Source organism: Mastigoproctus giganteus, chromosome 9 (genome assembly GCF_048544385.1).
Source record: "Mastigoproctus giganteus isolate SK-2022 chromosome 9, ASM4854438v1, whole genome shotgun sequence".
Taxonomy (NCBI): Eukaryota; Metazoa; Arthropoda; class Arachnida; order Uropygi; family Thelyphonidae; genus Mastigoproctus; species Mastigoproctus giganteus.
In genome coordinates, this window is record NC_143583.1 from 58,025,367 (window position 1) to 58,043,434 (window position 18,068).

The window sequence follows — 18,068 nt, forward strand, 5'->3', positions numbered from 1 at the left end:
TGACAGTAATTTTGTTCTAATGTTGAACAGTAAATCATTTATTATATGATGTGTTCATTTTTACAAAATTTCCAAATTCCATAAAGAAATTTGCCCCACAGAGCTCACCACCATGAGAAATTCACTAATCTCTCTCTCTCTCTTTCTCTCTCTCTCTCTCTTTCTCTCTCTCTCTCTCTCTCTCTCTCTCTCTCTCTCTCACACACACACACACACACACACAGGATCTCATGTAAGAAAGAGTTAATCACAGAAAATGGAAAAAAATCCAATTAATTAAAAAAAAATGAACATGCCTGTAACGTGTTGTATACACTTGTCATTGTGTTTTTGATAAGATGATCTTTCACTAATTGCAGAAAGATTACAATTCATTTGTATTAAATTATCAAGAAAAATGTTTTGATAAAGTTATAGTTTAATATATACTGGCTGCTAAAATCGTCTATATAATTTCACTTGTGTGTTTGTGAAAAAGCAGGGAAACTGTATCACGTTTATCAGCTTCAGTTTGAGAAAAAAGAGAGAGAGAGAGAGAGAGAGAGAGAGAGCGCGTGCGCTTTTATGTTATATATTATTGATACTTAATGTTACTTGTATAATAGGATGGCAAGGAGTTGACTGTGGAAGTCCCTGTGATGAAGGTTTCTATGGTTATAAGTGTGAACAGATCTGCCGTTGTGAAAATGGTGCTCACTGTAATGCTATTTCTGGCGCCTGCAAATGTGCAGCTGGTTATCGTGGTCCTCTGTGAGTAATTTATACTTTATAGTTCAACCAAAAATTGAAAAATTGTTTGTTTTTCTAGTAATATGGTTTGATCAACTTGTAGTCAGAGAAAAATATTGTGGCCGTTGAAATGTGACCACTTCCTAATGAACTGGTTCAGCTTAATAAAAGATTAGTTGAGCCATCAGTGTTGGTATTCACTATATACTAGTATTTGAAGATTAAATTCACAAGGCTTAATATGACATGGGTTTAAATTAACTGTATAGTATTACTTTACCCATAAATTTAACTACATATGTAGTGTAAAGGCATTGTTTAATTTTATCTCATATTGTGGCTGCCTTCACAACGAGATACCAGGTATTGCACTAGATTGAATAAATAATGCTCCTCTAGTAGAGGAGACTATTGCTATTTATTCTCAGTGAGCACCACCATCCAGATGGCACTGTTTCAAAGCTAGTTGGCTTCATCATCGGTGGGCGGGCAGGTACTTGATAATGCTAACATGCCATCACAGTTGTGAAGTCATTCCACAATATGAGAGATACTAAATAGTGAACTGAATGATACAGTATTTGAAGATTAAATGCACAAGGCATAATGTGATATGTGTTTAAATTAACTTTATAATATCGGTGTAGATACACCATAGATTACCCATAAATTTAACTACATACGTAGTAAAATTAAGCGATGCCTTTATACTACATATGTAGTTAAATTTATGGGTAAACTATGGTGCACCTACACTGATGTTATATACTACATATTAGTATGTAGAGCATTTATGAACATATAAGGAAAAAATGATCTGGTTTGTCAGGGTCTGAAAGTGGGATGATAGTTAGTGCTAGGCACATACACCTCACCCTATTTCCAAACCAGTGTTTCTAGTGGGCTGCTCCAGAGCCACTGTTGTGAAAGAGGTGTGGACTGGAAAACTGAGAAAAAAATACTTTGCTATTACAGATGATATAGGAGAAAATGGATATGGAATCTTAGTACCTGCCAGTGGCACTAGAGACGCTCACTGTCAGATACAATGCCATGCAGTCCAAACCCATTTCCTGCAGGACATTGTGACATACTATCTATAAATTGGAGTATAACATGGTGCAAGGAACATTGATTGAGCAGTCAGTGAATTTCAGAAGGGTGTGCTAGGTTTGAATTACACATCCTGTTTGCATTATGGCTGACAGTAGCAGGCTGTGGATGGCAAAAAGAGAAACTGTGCCTAACATACATTGTTCAGAGAGTGCAGGTAGTGTCGAATGTGCTGCACAATGGGTGGCTCTGCCAGTGGGTCTGTGGAATGTGTGTCGAGTATCTTTGTTACCGCCTAGCACAAAGATGCCCAACATTGAAGAGTTACCAGTGTTATTGTTTACTCAATGCTTTTGTTTGTTTCCCAACAATAATGGTATCTTTCAGAAGGATTGTACCATATTATATTGTACTGAATGCCATATGTAGCATTAGTTGAGACATATGCTGCAAGAAAGCAAGCTTATACAGCATCAGCAAAACAACAACAACAAAAAAAAAAAACCTTCCCATTTCACCCATCTGGTCACTCCAAATGTTTGTCTAGTTCAGCCATAAAGTTATTTAAGCTATCAACTTCCACAACAGCAAATGGAAGTCTTTTCCAGCAAATCAGCCACCCGCTGGCTAAAGGCAAACTTCCGCACATCTATTCTATAACTGTCTTTTTTCAATTTGAATCTGTGCTCCCTCAGGTTCTTAATCTGAGCAAGTAGAAGTATCCCATCAACATTGAGTTGCTCAAACCATTCAAGGCCTTATACACGTCAATCAGATCACCTCGCAGGTGCCTAGTCTCCAGATGCTGCAACTTGCAAAATTTAAGCTATCTTGGTAAGAGCATCCCTTTGTTCCTCTCCCCAATCTTGTTGCCCTTCTCTACTTGTTCTAGCAACTTTACATCCTTCCTAAAATGAGGCCTCCAAACCTGTACTAAGTACTCAAGGTGTGGCCTGATCATTGCCTTATACAAAGAGAACCTTGTATCTGCTAGAAAAATTCCTATATATCATTGACAAAACTCCATGACTTGCTCTGGCAGCCCATCTGCACTGCTCAGAGAACTTCATATCTGACTACACAATTACCCCCAGGTCTTTTTCATTCTCCATCTCCTTGAGTGTAGTACCACACAGTTGGTACATTTCTCTTGGGTTACTGTTACCCATATGCATTACTTTGCATTGTTCAATGTTAAACTTCAGTTGCCACTTCTCAGCCCATTTACCTAACTTTTGTAGATCCTGTTGCAGTAGCATACTGTCTTTACTATCATTAACAACCGTGCCAACCTTTGTATCATCTGAAAATGTTGACATTAAGCCTGATATACCTTCATCGATATCATTGATAAATGCACAAACCAACAATGGGCCCAGCACTGAACCCTGGGGGACTCCATTAATAACATTAGTCCATACCGAGCAATGTCGATTTGTTACCACTCTCTGTCGTCTCCCACTCAACCATACCTTTATCCATTGCAGCAACTTGTCCTTATTGCCATATCACTCCAATTTGTACAGCAGTCTTCCATGTGCAGCAGTATCAAAAGCTTTCCTGAAATCCAAGTATATGATATCAAAATTATTTTTTGCATCCAGTTCCTTTGAGACTGCATCCAATCATATTGGTCAGACAAGACTTCCCCTTAACAAACCCATGCTGTGTCTGAACAATTATTGCAGTCTTGACTAGGTGATCCTGCATCACTTCTTTAACCAGTGACTCCATTATTTTCCCCAGATAGAAGTTAAACTAACAGGTCTATAATTATTTATGTCACCCTTTGAACCTCCCCCAAGTCTGCTGACGAGGCTACTGGGAGTCAGAAGTATTCAAAGCCGCTAAGTGGATTTTCTTATTTATTGATTTGAAATTGTTTTTCTAAAACTTTTGATTTAAATTTAGTAGTATAGCATTATTTTGTGATTTTCTGATTAATCTGGTATATTTATTCTTTACTCGGCCTTGTAATTGCATAAAAGTATCGGTAAGGGTAATCAAATCCACATGTTACAAGTTGCAGCTCCGCTGAAAGAGAAGTTTTTTAGCCATATTTAGCTGCTTTATTGACCAATTGTTACATCAAATTGTTTTCCCTAAGTAGCTTATAGACTAGTAAGGATCCTTAGTTTATTCTGAATTGAGACAGCGAGATTTGGAAGTTAATTAATACTTAAGTGTCCGTAGATTTATCGTTCGTAACTTGCCACCATTGTTATACTACCCAACGTTATATCACGAACTAGTATAGTACAAACTAGCCTAGTATAATACAATATATAATATAATATTGTCAATTAATCAGTAAAATCTATTAATTTTGTTAAACTTCGTTATCAGTTAAATTGTACTTTTAACTAAATACATATAACGGCTTATATTACAAACGTAACATAATTAATTAATACATAACTTGATACAGAAGTTATATAAATGGAACTTGTAGATAATACTCGATACTGAAAAATATATATAGCGTTATAACTGTGTTGGGATACAAGTTTAGGGTTATAATTTTGTACTGAACTTGAAATTTTATTGAAATTAAATCAAAATCATGACTCAGACCACAGCAGCAAAGCAAAAAGCTCAAGCTAATGGGAGTGCTGTGGCTCAGGGGAGAACTGAGGGGGGGGGGCAGTTGGCCTCTCAATCACAGCCTTTTAAAATGCATTGCTTGCATGATGTTTGTGGAGCAATCAGGTACGGGGACATGATATTACCATAGGGAGTGTCTTTGTGTGTGTGTGCGCGATGCAAGGAGTGTAACGAAATCAGGTGACAACTCAGTGTTGTTATGGGTCTATGTGAGAGCTTGAAAGACAGGGTGGATGGCCTCGAAGGATCTAAATTGAGGGGCCCATCAAGCTCTCAGCTGCCCACATCAACGCCAGAGCTTGCACTTGGTCATCATGCAACAAAGCAGCAACCCCAAGGCAGAATGCGCTGGTCCCACAGGAACTACTAGTTGTTGGTGACTCTGTTGTCAAGGTTCGGGGAACATGCTTTGTAAAAAGGACAGGTGGAACAGGACCAGGGTATGTCTGCCAGGGGCAAAGGTTGATGACATTGTAGAGTGGATATCATCTTTTAAGGGCACAAAAGGTGATATAGTTGTACATTTTGGCACTAATGATATTAAGAGTAGGAGACCGGCGGAATTACTTAACAAGTACAGGTCACTGTTGTAAAAAAGCTGTGAATTAGGGTTGAATTTGAAAGTGCCTGCAATTCTGCCCAGACACTATAGGAGGGAGTATATGATGAGAGCCTTGTCGATCAATTCGACCCTGGAAAGATTGTGCAATGCTCAAGGGATAGAATTTTTTCAGCCTGGTCTGTACTTGTTAACAGGAGAGACTGCTTCTACACGGATGGGATACACTTAAGTAGAAAGGGTGCAAGAATATTTGCTGATGCTATCGAGGCAGTGTTAGATGGGTCGGAAAACTGATAGCTTGGGAAGGGGATACGAGGACTAATAGATTAACAGTAGCCACTGGCAGAGGTGAAAGTGATTCTTGCACTGCTTCTATTGGAATGAGCTGCAGCCTGGAAAACAAGATGCAGGATATTTCAGAGACTGCTGGGAGTCATTGCGGTACAAGAAAACACATGGGTTGTGTTAGGGTAGCTAAGAATAGGAACAGATCCATGTATACTTGCGTGTACACCAATGCTAGTAGTTTGGTAAATAAATTTGATGAATTTGAGATATTGTTCAAAATATCAAAGGTAGATATTGTTGGGATATCAGAGACGTGGTGTCACACCAATATAAGGAATGCAGAACTGGAATTTGGGGAGTACAATTTATACAGAAAGGATAGACAGGATAGGAAGGAAGGAAGGAGGGGTTATGCTATTAGTTAACCGTACTTTTATCCCATCCCCCATAACCCTAATTTTCAATCTCACTTGAAAATTGCCCCCCACTGAGAGAAACTGATAATTTCCATAATTTCTACTCAATTTAAAAAATTTAAACTCTCAGTATACATAAACAGAAGTATATTCTTTGATTTCCTACCTTTGGCATTCAGCAAAAACTATTAATTCATTTGAAAACAGCAAAAATGTGCCACCACGTATCAATTTATGAAATTACGAGAGCAAAAAATGACGGCAGACACGTTTTATCTTGTTACGCGTTACTGCATTAGTCAAAATTCCCGCTTCATTTGTCTACAACGAATCAACAGACGCGGAGATATAATTAACTGGTCAAGCTTACGTCATTAGCGTTACCATGGTGATCCAAGGAGAAAATTAAAAAGTAAACAACTTTTGTGGAAAACAAACAGTTGAGCATCATTACTTGCGAACATATTTTGCATGCCGTTTTCACAACATTTTGCTTTACTGCTTTTCGTAATGGTTGTACGAAAGAATTGCCATCAATTGTTTTTGAAAAACTAAAATATCGCATTTCCTTTCTTCAATGTGTATTGTATCTACTAACAAAAAATCAAGGAAATTCATCTATTGTAAACCACAGCGGAAACGGAAGAAAAAAAAAAGTGCCGTAAAACTGACCACTACTATGCGCATTTCATAAAAAAAAAAAGTTCGCTTTATTGTAATTGTTTTTAGAGGACTAAATGGGAACAGCAGTTTCATGGATGTGTATTTGATCATCTTATGAAATTTAAAAAAAAAATTTCTATTCATAGTTGCGTTATTAACTTTGAAAACTGATGTCGAAGGAACTTCGCATGCATCTCACCTGGTGTGCAAACAAAAAAAATACGCTACGAGTAATGTTGCATTGTTTTCACTACGCTACGAGTAGATGCATTGTTTTCACAATCCATTACTCATCTCGTAGTAACGGATTAGGAAATTGTAATTGTTACTGAATACTTCGATATTTCCTTGATATGCATTTGATACCATCAATAAATTTCGAGGGAAAAATTGAATTTTCATTATCACACACACGCCCCAAAAATTCACCATAAAGTGTCATGTGTTTGGATGCCTGAATTTCATTCTGAACTGCAAATGTAATTTCACTTCTCTTGCGCTGACAGAGTAGCTGTTTGCCAAAAGAAGGGAAACAGGGTTCATTTTCCTGAAATTTCCAGTTCCTTTCATTCACTTTGGGGAAAAAAACCCCTTAGGGTAGATTGTCAAAGGTCCAGAGCTGTAACTACTTTAAAGTGGTTACAGTCCCTAACTTGGCAATGTTATTATGAATGAAATGCTGATCTTGGGAAATTTTATAAAAATAGTGTAATTATTATTTCTAAGTAAACAATATATTATATTATTATGATATCAAAGCAATTTATCAATACACAATCTTTCATGAATAAGGTTTGTGTGCAGTGTATTCTTGTCCTGTGCAATTGAATTTCAATATTGCAAGTGAAAGTCTTGTTCTGCACGTATGGTTGTTTCCTATTTCGCCTTACTGAGTTTGAACTGAAAAGGCAAGGCTTTCCAAGATCTGACTGTGTTCACTTTTTTTATTGTAGTACTTAATTTGTCTCTTGTTTATGAAATTATAATAGCTGTAATTTATTGATATTTTATGCAAATAAGAAAAAAAATAAGTAAATTTTTTAAAAAATACGACGGTTGTCGTATTTTTAACACAGTAAAACCAAAGGAAGTTCAAATAATTATTTTTATTCGTATCATGATATTTTCATAGTTTGAAATTAATAAAAAAATATTATGAATTCTCAAGAACATAATTTTTGCAACTTTTCTAATTAGTTTCACCACAGATGCTGAAGTAGTAATGACTCTGTTTGATCACAGATGATGAAGCAATAATGACTCTGTTTCATCCCAGATGCTGAAGTAGTAATGACTATTTCATCACAGATGCTGAAGTAGTAATGAATGTTTCATCACAGATGCCGAAGTTGTAATGACTGTTTCATCACAGATGCTGAAGTAATAATGACTATTTAATCACAGATGCCGAAGTTGTAATGAATGTTTCATCATCCCAGATGCTGAAGTAGTAATGACTCTGTTTGATCCCAGATGATGAAGCAGTAATGACTCTGTTTGATCCCAGATGATGAAGCAGTAATGACTATTTCATCACAGATGCTGAAGTAGTAATGAATGTTTCATCACAGATGCTGAAGTAGTAATGAATGTTTCATCACAGATGCCGAAGTAGTAATGACTGTTTCATCACAGATGCTGAAGTTCTCATAAGTGCTAACTTCAACTGATGAAAGAATAAAAGTAATAGTAATGATTGTAGGGAAATCTACAATTCCAGATTCTGTGGACTGTTATTAGATACATAGGAACTGATAAATTGGCAAAAACCGTTGATGACGCTGAGTTTTGAGAAAGTGAACATACCACAGCAACACACACTGAAAGCGTGACTATATCAAAAGAATAGTCACCAAATGAAGAAAAACTGCTGGCCTCCAAAATATTCACACAGCCCAGAACATTATATGTTGGCGCCTCCGTAGTGAGGAGCAGCGCGTAGCACACGCTTCTTGATTAGACCGGGGTTTGAGCCCATGACCACCAAATACGGAGGATGCGGAAAGGTCAGGGACTGAGCACCGCATATCCCCGGAGCAATATGGTCTTAGTTGCTAATGCTCCTAAAAACCAAATAACAACATTATATGTCATCTGTCAGGTACGAAGGCTGCAGCAAGAACGCCAATCACTAGAAGATTGTCCTTTCGATAATATAATGTTAATCCATATAGTGATTCATACCAGATGTTAGAAGAACAGATGACGATGAAATTAGCTTTCTAACAAACTTTTTTTAGGATTGTATTTTTCAGGAAGTTAAAACTTGGAAAATATGTGGAATAATAATGGTTGGTTAGAAGTGACAGACTCAAAAGACAAAGAAACAGACTGATTAGCATGTATTTACAGATTTTTTTTTTGCCTTTGTTTTTAGATAGATGCCAAAGAAATTACATTGCGTTGGAATAGCCTGAAGATGAACAGCTAGTTTCGTTCAACGATAAACTTTCTTTTTTTTCCGCCAAATACATACCAGTAAAATAGCAAAATATGAACTGCATACTACATTATGCAAATATGGTGATTCAATACATACTGAATATGGAGATTTATGTAGGAAGACAAAAGCCAAACAACTTTTCAAACATGTCTGGATGTGATGAATCAGCTTGTTTGCCCTATTGAAGAAACTAATCATAATATGCTCCTATAATGCTTGATTCTAGCGTTCTGTCTTTGACTGCTAAAATGTTACGAGGAAACACTGTTTGTTGGTTCACTAAAAAAAAAAAAAAAAAAAAAAAGAGAACTCCCAGATGAATATCACAAAAAAAACCAGAAATGTGGTCCTACACAACCCACTTTGACTGCTCTATAGATAGCAACAGTGGTGACAGTAGAAAGCCAGAAATTGCGCTTCAATATGAACTAATGTGGAATAGATCCATAGGATGAAATGTGAAAAACTGAATATGACCAATGGTGTTTTTTTAGGATTCTTGACATTTCAGGAATCAATGCCATAAACATCCTGTACAGCAAATATCCAGAAGTGAAAAATACACACGAAGAGCTTCTCATAGAGATTGGCATCAGTAGTGAAATCACACAACTCTAAAAAAGAGTTGCCATTCGGCCTCTGCCAAAACCGCTTCATGTCAAAGCTGCGCAACTATAGTTGCATCCAACTAAAAGAAGATTTCTGGGCCTTCTCAAGTAGTGGTGCACCAGGAAGAAAGAATAAAAATAAAGTCTTCTGCAACATGTTATTCCAACTAACCTGCAAGAAACACACCACCTCTGAAACAAATGTCTCATAAGAAGTGACCTGCAAAAAATGTTGTAGTAGTGACATATTAAAATTACGGCATATATTTTATACTGTTTTATATTAGCATACATAGTTTTTGCATATATATATATGCAAAAACTGTGTATGCTAATATATTTATACATATACTTTTTTTTATCAAATGCTTATCAGTTTTACACCAATTTTTTGCCGTTTCCAACATGAATTTCCTTGATTTTCTGTTCATAGGAGCAATACACGTTGAAGAAAGGAAATACGATCTGTTCGCGCTTCAATAAACAGTTTCGATAAAGCGAAACAGTTGCTACTGTTTCGATTTATCGACTAACAGTAGCTCGCCCGTGTCTTTTTTTATTTTCTTAGCGTCCGAAGTAGCCGCGCGGAGACATAAAACGCCGTTTGGCCCTCTCTCGATGTAGCTGTATCTAGGAAGTGTGACGTAACCGCTGGCTTCTTTCTCACACCTCGCTCCACGAAAACAATTTCGCTCTGTAAACAGAAACTCCCGCTCCAAAACAAACAAACGAATCAGATATCGGGTTTCATAAGCCATAGGTTAATTCGGGTGGGGTTAGAAAAATAACAGAAAAAGGCCTAAAAAAATACACACTTGATGTCACATTTTTGTCATTTGCGCGAAATTCAATAGAAGGTTTTGAAAATTGAAGTGGGAAAATCGAAGAAAACAGTTCTGGCTTCACCTATAGCGAATTTCAGCTGTGCCCATAGAGTAAAAATTATAGAATTTATTAGTTGACCTTTGAACTGGGTCCACCAAACCCAAGGAGCCTGATGACTCTGATGAGTATAATAAGAAACTGTACAGGGAAATAGAGTGGGCCAGTAAATCAGAGTCTTATAATGGGGGATTTTGTTTTCCCAGATATTGACTGGAATTTGTGGGTTGGTCACTCACACATTAGCAAGGCTTTTGCGGATTTATTGGATGATTGTTTTCTACATCAGCATGTTCAGGAGGCAACTAGAGGGAGTATACTCTTGATCTGATTATCAGTAGTGATTCTTCATGTATAAGAATCTGCAGATAAAGAAACCACTAGGTGGCAGTGATCACAGTGTGCTGAAGTGGGATTTACTCAAAGAGGTAACTACCATCAGGGGTAAAGGGAAGGGTTTTTGCTTTCATAAAGGCAACTACAATGGTCTGAGGCAGTATTTAAATTCTATACAATGGGACCAACTGATGATGCTACCAACAGCAAATTTAAAATGGGAAGCATTCAAAGAACTTATCTTGGAAGCTACTAAGCGTTACATACCAACTAAGAAATATTGTTCAAAGTTTAGATCTAATTGTACCCCAATGATTCCCAGCAGTCTCTGAAATATCCTGCATCTTATTTTCCAGGCTGCTGCTCATGCCAATAGAAGCAGTGCAAGAATCACTTTCACCTCTGCCAGTGGCTACTGTTAATCTATTAGTCCTTGTATCCCCCAATCTAGCAGTTTTCCCACCCACCTAACACTGCCTCGATAGCATCAGCAAACATTCTTGCACCCTTTCTATTTAAAGCGGTGGGAGGTAGGAAGGAGAGGAAATAAATGACTAAAACATAATTGCTTGCATAATGGATAGGAATATCAAAAAAAATGGCATCATTCTGATAAGAGATGAGTTTAGTTGTTTTAAGTTTAGTTGTTTAGTTATTCTCATCAGAGAATCGATATATTGGATCAGTAAATTGATTATATTCTGTCTACTAGACTAGTTTTCATGTATAATGGGAGGAAATGTCAGTTTTCTTGGCTAAAAATTAAAACATCTCCACTCAGGGTTCGCCATAACCCTGAATGAAAAATTCCTGTACAGAGAACTTCTCTGATCTGTGATGGGAACCGAACCTAATCTTCTTTCAAGTGATGGATAATAACATCATTATGCTATCATGTAGAACTATAAAGGATGATCTGATATATACAAAACGACAGGATAGATAGTTACTGTCAACACAAATTGAGAATGGTATGACATAAATTAGAGTAGGAGCATGTTGTGAACTAAGTGAGAATGACGAGTGTGATAGTTGCTTATGAAGTAGATATGAATAATTTATGGGGAAAATTTCATAAAGAACTGCCAAACTTGTTCACTACCAGTAAGTACATTTTGAGCAGTGGCTACTCAAACTTTTTTGTACCCTCCCTCGTTTCCATGAGTCCCATTCTCTTATCGCCAAGTAACTTAGTAACATACTATCATTTATGCCTAAACTTAATTATTATTTCAATTTTATATTGTGATAAACATCACAACATCGAAGTATGAATTCGTAAGTTTTTTGAATTAACTGAAGTAGTTTATAGTGTTACTCTTTTTTGGAAGTTGGTTCAAGTAAGGCTTTAAATGGTTTGAACAAGCTCAATGCAGATGGGATTCTTCCTCTAACCCAGATTAATCGCCTGAGGGGACATAAATTCAAATTGAGGAAAGACATTTGTACAATAGATGTATGGAAATTTGCCTTTAGCCAGCGGGTGGTTGACTGCTGAAACAAACTTCCATCTGCTGTTGTAGAAGTTGACAGCTTAAATAAATTCAAGGCAGAACTAGACAAACATCTGGAGAGAATGGTTGGGTGAAATGGGAAAGATTTTTTTTTTTTTTTTTTTTGGCTGATGCTGTATAAGCTTGCTTTCTTGCATCATATGCCTCTACTAATGGTAATGCTATTTGTGCTGCTGCACATCTGTATCTGCCCTTCATATTAGCGCCATTATCAAAAGGCAAACCAATGCATTTCATAGTAATAGTAATAGATGTATGTGATGCAAGAAAGCAAGTGTATGAGCTTATGTAGCATCAGCCAAAAAAAATAAATAAATAGATATAAAAAAAGAAATAAAAAAAAAATAATACACACAACCATTCCCTCTAAAAGTTTGTCCAGTTCCTCCTTGCATTTATTTAAGCTACGAACTTCCACAACGACAGATGAAAGTTTGTTCCAGCAATTAACACATGCTGCTAAAGGCAAATTTCTGCACATCTATTTACAACTGTCTTTCCTTATTTTGAATTTATGCCCACTTAGGTTTGTAATCTGAGCAAGTGGAAGAATCCCATCAGAATTCAGTATGCTCAACCCATTCAAGGCCTTATACATCTCAATCAGATCACCTCGCCGGTGCCTAGTCTTCAGACACTGTAATTTGCAAAACTTAAGCCTTTCTTCGTAAGAGCAACCCTTTGCTCCATTCACTAATCTTGTTGCCCTTCTCTGTATGCACTCAAGCAAATCTACATCCTTCCTAAAATGAGGCCTTCAGTACTGTATACAGACCTTTACGCAGTACTCAAAGCATGGCCTGACCAGTGCCTTATACAAAGGGATAATCACCTTGTCTCTGCTAGCAAAATTCCTCTATATCATTGACAAAATCCCATGACCTGCTCTGGCAGCCTGTCTGCATTGTTCAGAAAACTTCATATCTGATTGCATAATTACTCCCAGGTCTTTCATTTTCTGCCACCCTAAGTGTAGTACCACACATTTGGTATGTTCCTCTGGGGTTACATCTACCCATATGCATTACTTTGCATTTTTCAATGTTAAACTTCAGTTGCCGCTTCTCAGCTCATGTGCCCAAATTTTCTAGATTCTGTTGCAGTAGCACACTGCCAATACTGTCATTAACAACCCTGCCAATCTTTGTATTATCTGCAAACTTCGACACTAAGCCTAATATACCTTCATCAGTATCATTCATAAATGTACAAAACAACAGTGGGCCCAACACTGAACCCTGCGGGACTCCATTAATAACATTAGTCAACAAGGAGCAGCATCCATTGATTACCACTCTCTGTCTTCTCCCACTCAACACCCTTTTATCCATTGTAGCAACTTACCCTTAATACCATTCTGCTCCAATTTGTACAGTAGTTTTCCATGTGCAATGGTGTCAAAAACTTTCTTGAAATCCAAGTAAATTATATCAAAACTATTTTTTGCATCCAGTTCTTTTGTAACCACATCATAGTATCCAATCAGATTTGTCAGACAAGGCTTCCCCTTAACACACTCATGCTGTGTCTGAACTATAACTAGTCTTGTCTAGATGATCTTGCTGTGCTTCTTTAACCAGTGACTCCATTATTTTACCCAGAACAGAAGTTAAACTAACTGGTCTGTAAGTACTCGTGTCACCTTCAACCTCCCTTTGTTAATTGGGGATGTGTTTGCACATCTCCGGTCCGTTTGGACTTCCCCTGAGTCGAAGGATGCTCTCATAATTAAAGCTATGGGTTTGCTTAGTTCCTTTGCCGCCTCCTTTAAAATAACTGGATAGATCCCATCCACCCCAGGTGCCTTTCTTATTTAATTTTGGCGCATTATAGCCTTAGTTGCTAATGCGCCAATAAAACCCAACAACAAACCAACCAACCATCTTAGTTATTACAACATCATTAAACATCCTGTTTCAATTTGATAAACTTCTGGCATTTTCCTTCCTTATTAACTCCTCATGTGTGAATGTAGATGCAAAATACTGATTCAGTGTGTTTGCTATCTGAGGAGGATCATCAGCAGTCGAACCATTGATATCAAGTGGACCAATCTGGTTCATCCCCTTCCTTTGGAGTTTATATAAGTAAAGAAATCCTTGCTGTTTTTCTTAGCATCCTTTGCCAAAGATTTCTTGTAATCTGCCTTTGCTTGCCTAATCTCCTTTGTGACTTGATTACCGACTAGCTTATATCTGCCATAGGCTTCTGTGTCACCTGATAATTTATATGTATCCCATGCGTTTTTCTTCTCTACCACGAGTCTCATTAGTTCATTTTACAACTATTTTGGCCTAAACCCTGAACAATACAGTTACAGGCTCCGCAAAAACGATAAGTGTTTGCCTTTTATTTACATGATTGTTATTTTATATTGTACTTAATACGTAGTCATATAGTTATAGTTACGCTGGTTATTTTTTATTTTTAATTTAGATAAAGAGTTTTTGTGGATTTTACTTACGATAGGTAAAACCGTTATTTCGTTCCATTTTTGTAGCCATTGTTTTTGGATATAGTGGTAGGGAATTCAAATTTTTTAATTGAGGTAGCTAGGTAGCTCTACCGCATAATTATATAGTAATACGCTTCACTGTTTCTATTTAATAGTTTCTATTCGAATACTATTGACATTTAATTTATTGATTTTATTAATTTAAACTACCATGCCCCAAACTAGAGCAGCAAAGCAACGGGCACAAAGTGGCAGGAGTGCTGTGACTCGGGGGAGAACTGAGGGGGGCAATTCTCCAATGCATCACAGCCTAAAAAAATGTGCAACTTGTGAAATGTTTGCCCGACTCTCTGGAACGGAACATGATATTGCCATGGGGGATGTCTTTGTGTGTGCGCGATGTAAGGAGTGTAAGGAAATCAGGCGACAACTCAGCGTTGTTATGGGCCTATATGAGAGTTTGAAGGACAGGGTGGATGCCCTCGAAAGATCTAAATTGAGGGGCCCATCAGGCTCTCAGCTGCCCACATCAACGCCAGAGCTTGCACTTGGTCATCACGCAACACAGCGGCAACCCCTAAGGCAGAATGTGCTGGTCCCACAGGAACTAGTAGTTGTTGGTGACTCTATTGTCAGGGAAACGGGGAACATCCTTTGTAAAAAGGATAGGTGGAACAGGACCAGGGTATGTCTGCCAGGGGCAAAGGTTGATGACGTTGTAGAGCGGATATCATCTTTCAAGGGCACAAAAGGTGATATAGTTGTACACATTGGCACTAATGATATTAAGAGTAGGAGACCGGCGGAATTACTCAACAAGTACAGGTCACTGTTGAAAAAAAGCCGTGAAATAGGGTTGAATTTGAAAGTGTCTGCAATTCTGCCCAGACACGATAGGAGGGAGTAAATGATGAGAGCCTTGTCGATCAATTCGGCCCTGGAAAGATTGTGCAAGGCTCAAGGGGTAGAATTTTTTTCAGCCTGGACTGTACTTGTTAACAGGAGAGATGGCTTCTACAGGGATGGGATACACTTAAATAGAAAGGGTGCAAAAGTATTTGCTGATGCTATCGAGGCAGTGTTAGGTGGGTCGGAAAACTGCTAGTTTGGGGGGATACAAAGACTAATAGTTTAACAGTAACCGCAGGCAGATGTGAAGGTGATTCTTGCACAACTTCTATTAGAATAAGAAGCGACCTGGAGCGAGGGGACAGATGGCAGTCATCATGGAATAGTTGGGTATATGGGATGTGTTAGGGTAACAAGGAATAGGCATAGGAGCATGTATGCTTGCATGTATACCAATGCTAGAAGTATAGTAAATAAATTTGATGAATTTGAAGTGTTGGTCAAGACATCAAAGGCGGATATTGTTGGGATAGCAGAGACGTGGTGTCACAAAGATATAAGGAATGCAGAACTGGAATTTGGGGAGTACAATGTGTACAGAAAGGATAGACAGGACAGAAAGGGAGGGGGTGTTATGCTGTTAATTAAGAAAAACATAAAATCAAAGGAAGTGCACCCAGTTAATATAGATGAACAGTGCTCTGTTGAGTCAGTTTGGTGTGAGATAAGCACTGCGAAAGGAAAAATAAGAGTAGGAGTGTGTTATAGGCCTAATGACTTGAATGAGTACAATGAACAGTTGTACAGAGAAATAGAGTGGGCCAGTAAATCAGAATGTCTTATAATGGGGGATTTTAACTTCCCAGATATTGACTGGAACTTGTGGGTTGGTCACTCACACACTAGTCAGACTTTTGTGGATTTATTGGATGATTGTTTTCTGCAGCAGCATGTTCGAGAGGCAACCAGAGAAAGTAACACTCTTGATCTGGTTATCAGCAGTGATCATTCGTGTATTAAGAATTTGCAGATAAAGGAACCACTAGGTGGCAGTGATCACAGTGTGCTGAAGTGGGATTTACTCAAAGAGGTAACTACCGTCAGGGGTAAAGGAAAGGGTTTTTGCTTCCGTAAAGGGGAGTACAGTGGTCTCAGACAGTTTTTAAATTCTGTACAGTGGGATCAACTGACGATGTTACAAACAGTAAATTCTAAGTGGGAAGCATTCAAGGAATTAATCGTGGAAGCTACTAGACTTTATATACCGATTAAGAAATATCGTTCAAGGTTTAGGCCTAAATGGTTATCAAATGAACTAATGAGACTCGTGACAGAGAAGAAAAATGCATGGGATGCATATAAATTATCAGGTGACGCAGAAGCCTGTGGCAGATATAAGCTAGTCTGTAATCAGGTCACAAAGGAGGTTCGGCAGGCGAAGGCGGATTACGAGAAATCTTTGGCAAAAGATGCTAAGAAAAACAGCAACGATTTCTTTACTTATATAAACTCTAAAAGGAAGGGGATTAATATGATTGGTCCACTTGACATCGATGGTTCGACTGTTGATGATCCTGCTCAGATAGCAAACAAACTGAATGAGTATTTTGCATCTACATTCACACGTGAGGAATTATTACAGTTTGAAAATGGAAGAAGGTTATCAAATTGTAGCAGTGTGCTTAATGATTTTGTAATAACTGAGAGCAAAGTGGATGAGAAATTGTTGAAGTTAAACATAAGAAAGGCACCTGGGGTGGATGGGATCTATCCAGTTATTTTAAAGGAGGCGGCAAAGCAACTAAGCAAACCCTTAGCCATAATTATGAGAGCATCCTTGGACTCAGGGGAGGTTCCCACGGACTGGAGATGTGCAAATGTGTCCCCAATTCACAAAGGTGGATCGAAGGGTGACACGAGTAATTACAGACCAGTTAGTTTAACTTCTGTTCCGGGTAAAATAATGGAGTCACTGGTTAAAGATGCATTGCAGGATCATCTAGACAAGACTGCAGCAATAATTCAAACACAGCATGGGTTTGTTAAGGGAAAGTCTTGTCTGACAAATTTGATTGGTTATTATGATGTGGTCACAAAGGAACTGGATGCAAAAAATAATTTTGATATCATATACTTGGATTTCAGGAAAGCTTTTGACACTGTTGCGCATGGAAGACTACTGTACAAATTGGAGCAGAATGGTATTAAGGGTAAGTTGCTACAATGGATAAAAGGATGGTTAAGTGGGAGAAGACAGAGGGTGGTAATCAATGGGTGCTGCTCTTCGTGGACTAATGTTATTAGTGGAGTCCCACAGGGTTCGGTGTTGGGTCCACTGTTGTTTTGTGTATTTATCAATGATATTGATGAAGGTATTAATGTCGAAGTTTGCAGATGACACAAAGGTTGGCAGGGTTGTTAATGACAGTAATGGCAGTGTGCTACTGCAACAGGATCTAGATAATTTGGGCAGATGGGCTAAGAAGTGGCAACTGAAGTTCAACCTTGACAAATGCAAAGTACTGCATATGGGGAGAAGTAACCCCAGAGAAACGTACCAACTGTGTGGTACTACACTTAAGGTGGTAGAAAATGAAAAAGACCTGGGAGTAATTGTGCAGTCAGATATGAAGTTTTCTGAGTAGTGCAGACAGGCTGCTAGGGCG

The 18,068-nt window shown here is 37.9% G+C and overlaps 1 protein-coding gene across 4 annotated transcripts in view; it reads left to right on the plus strand.

Annotated features, from left to right (window-relative positions):
- LOC150080269 (uncharacterized) overlaps positions 1-18,068 on the plus strand; it is a 604,576-nt gene that overhangs the window by 208,900 nt on the left and 377,608 nt on the right. For all 4 annotated transcript variants that reach the window (XM_090381639.1, XM_090381640.1, XM_090381641.1 and 1 more), the window contains one exon: positions 606-750. In XM_090381639.1, the coding sequence (XP_090237765.1) occupies positions 606-750 (145 nt within the window). The remainder of the gene's footprint in view (positions 1-605; positions 751-18,068) is intronic.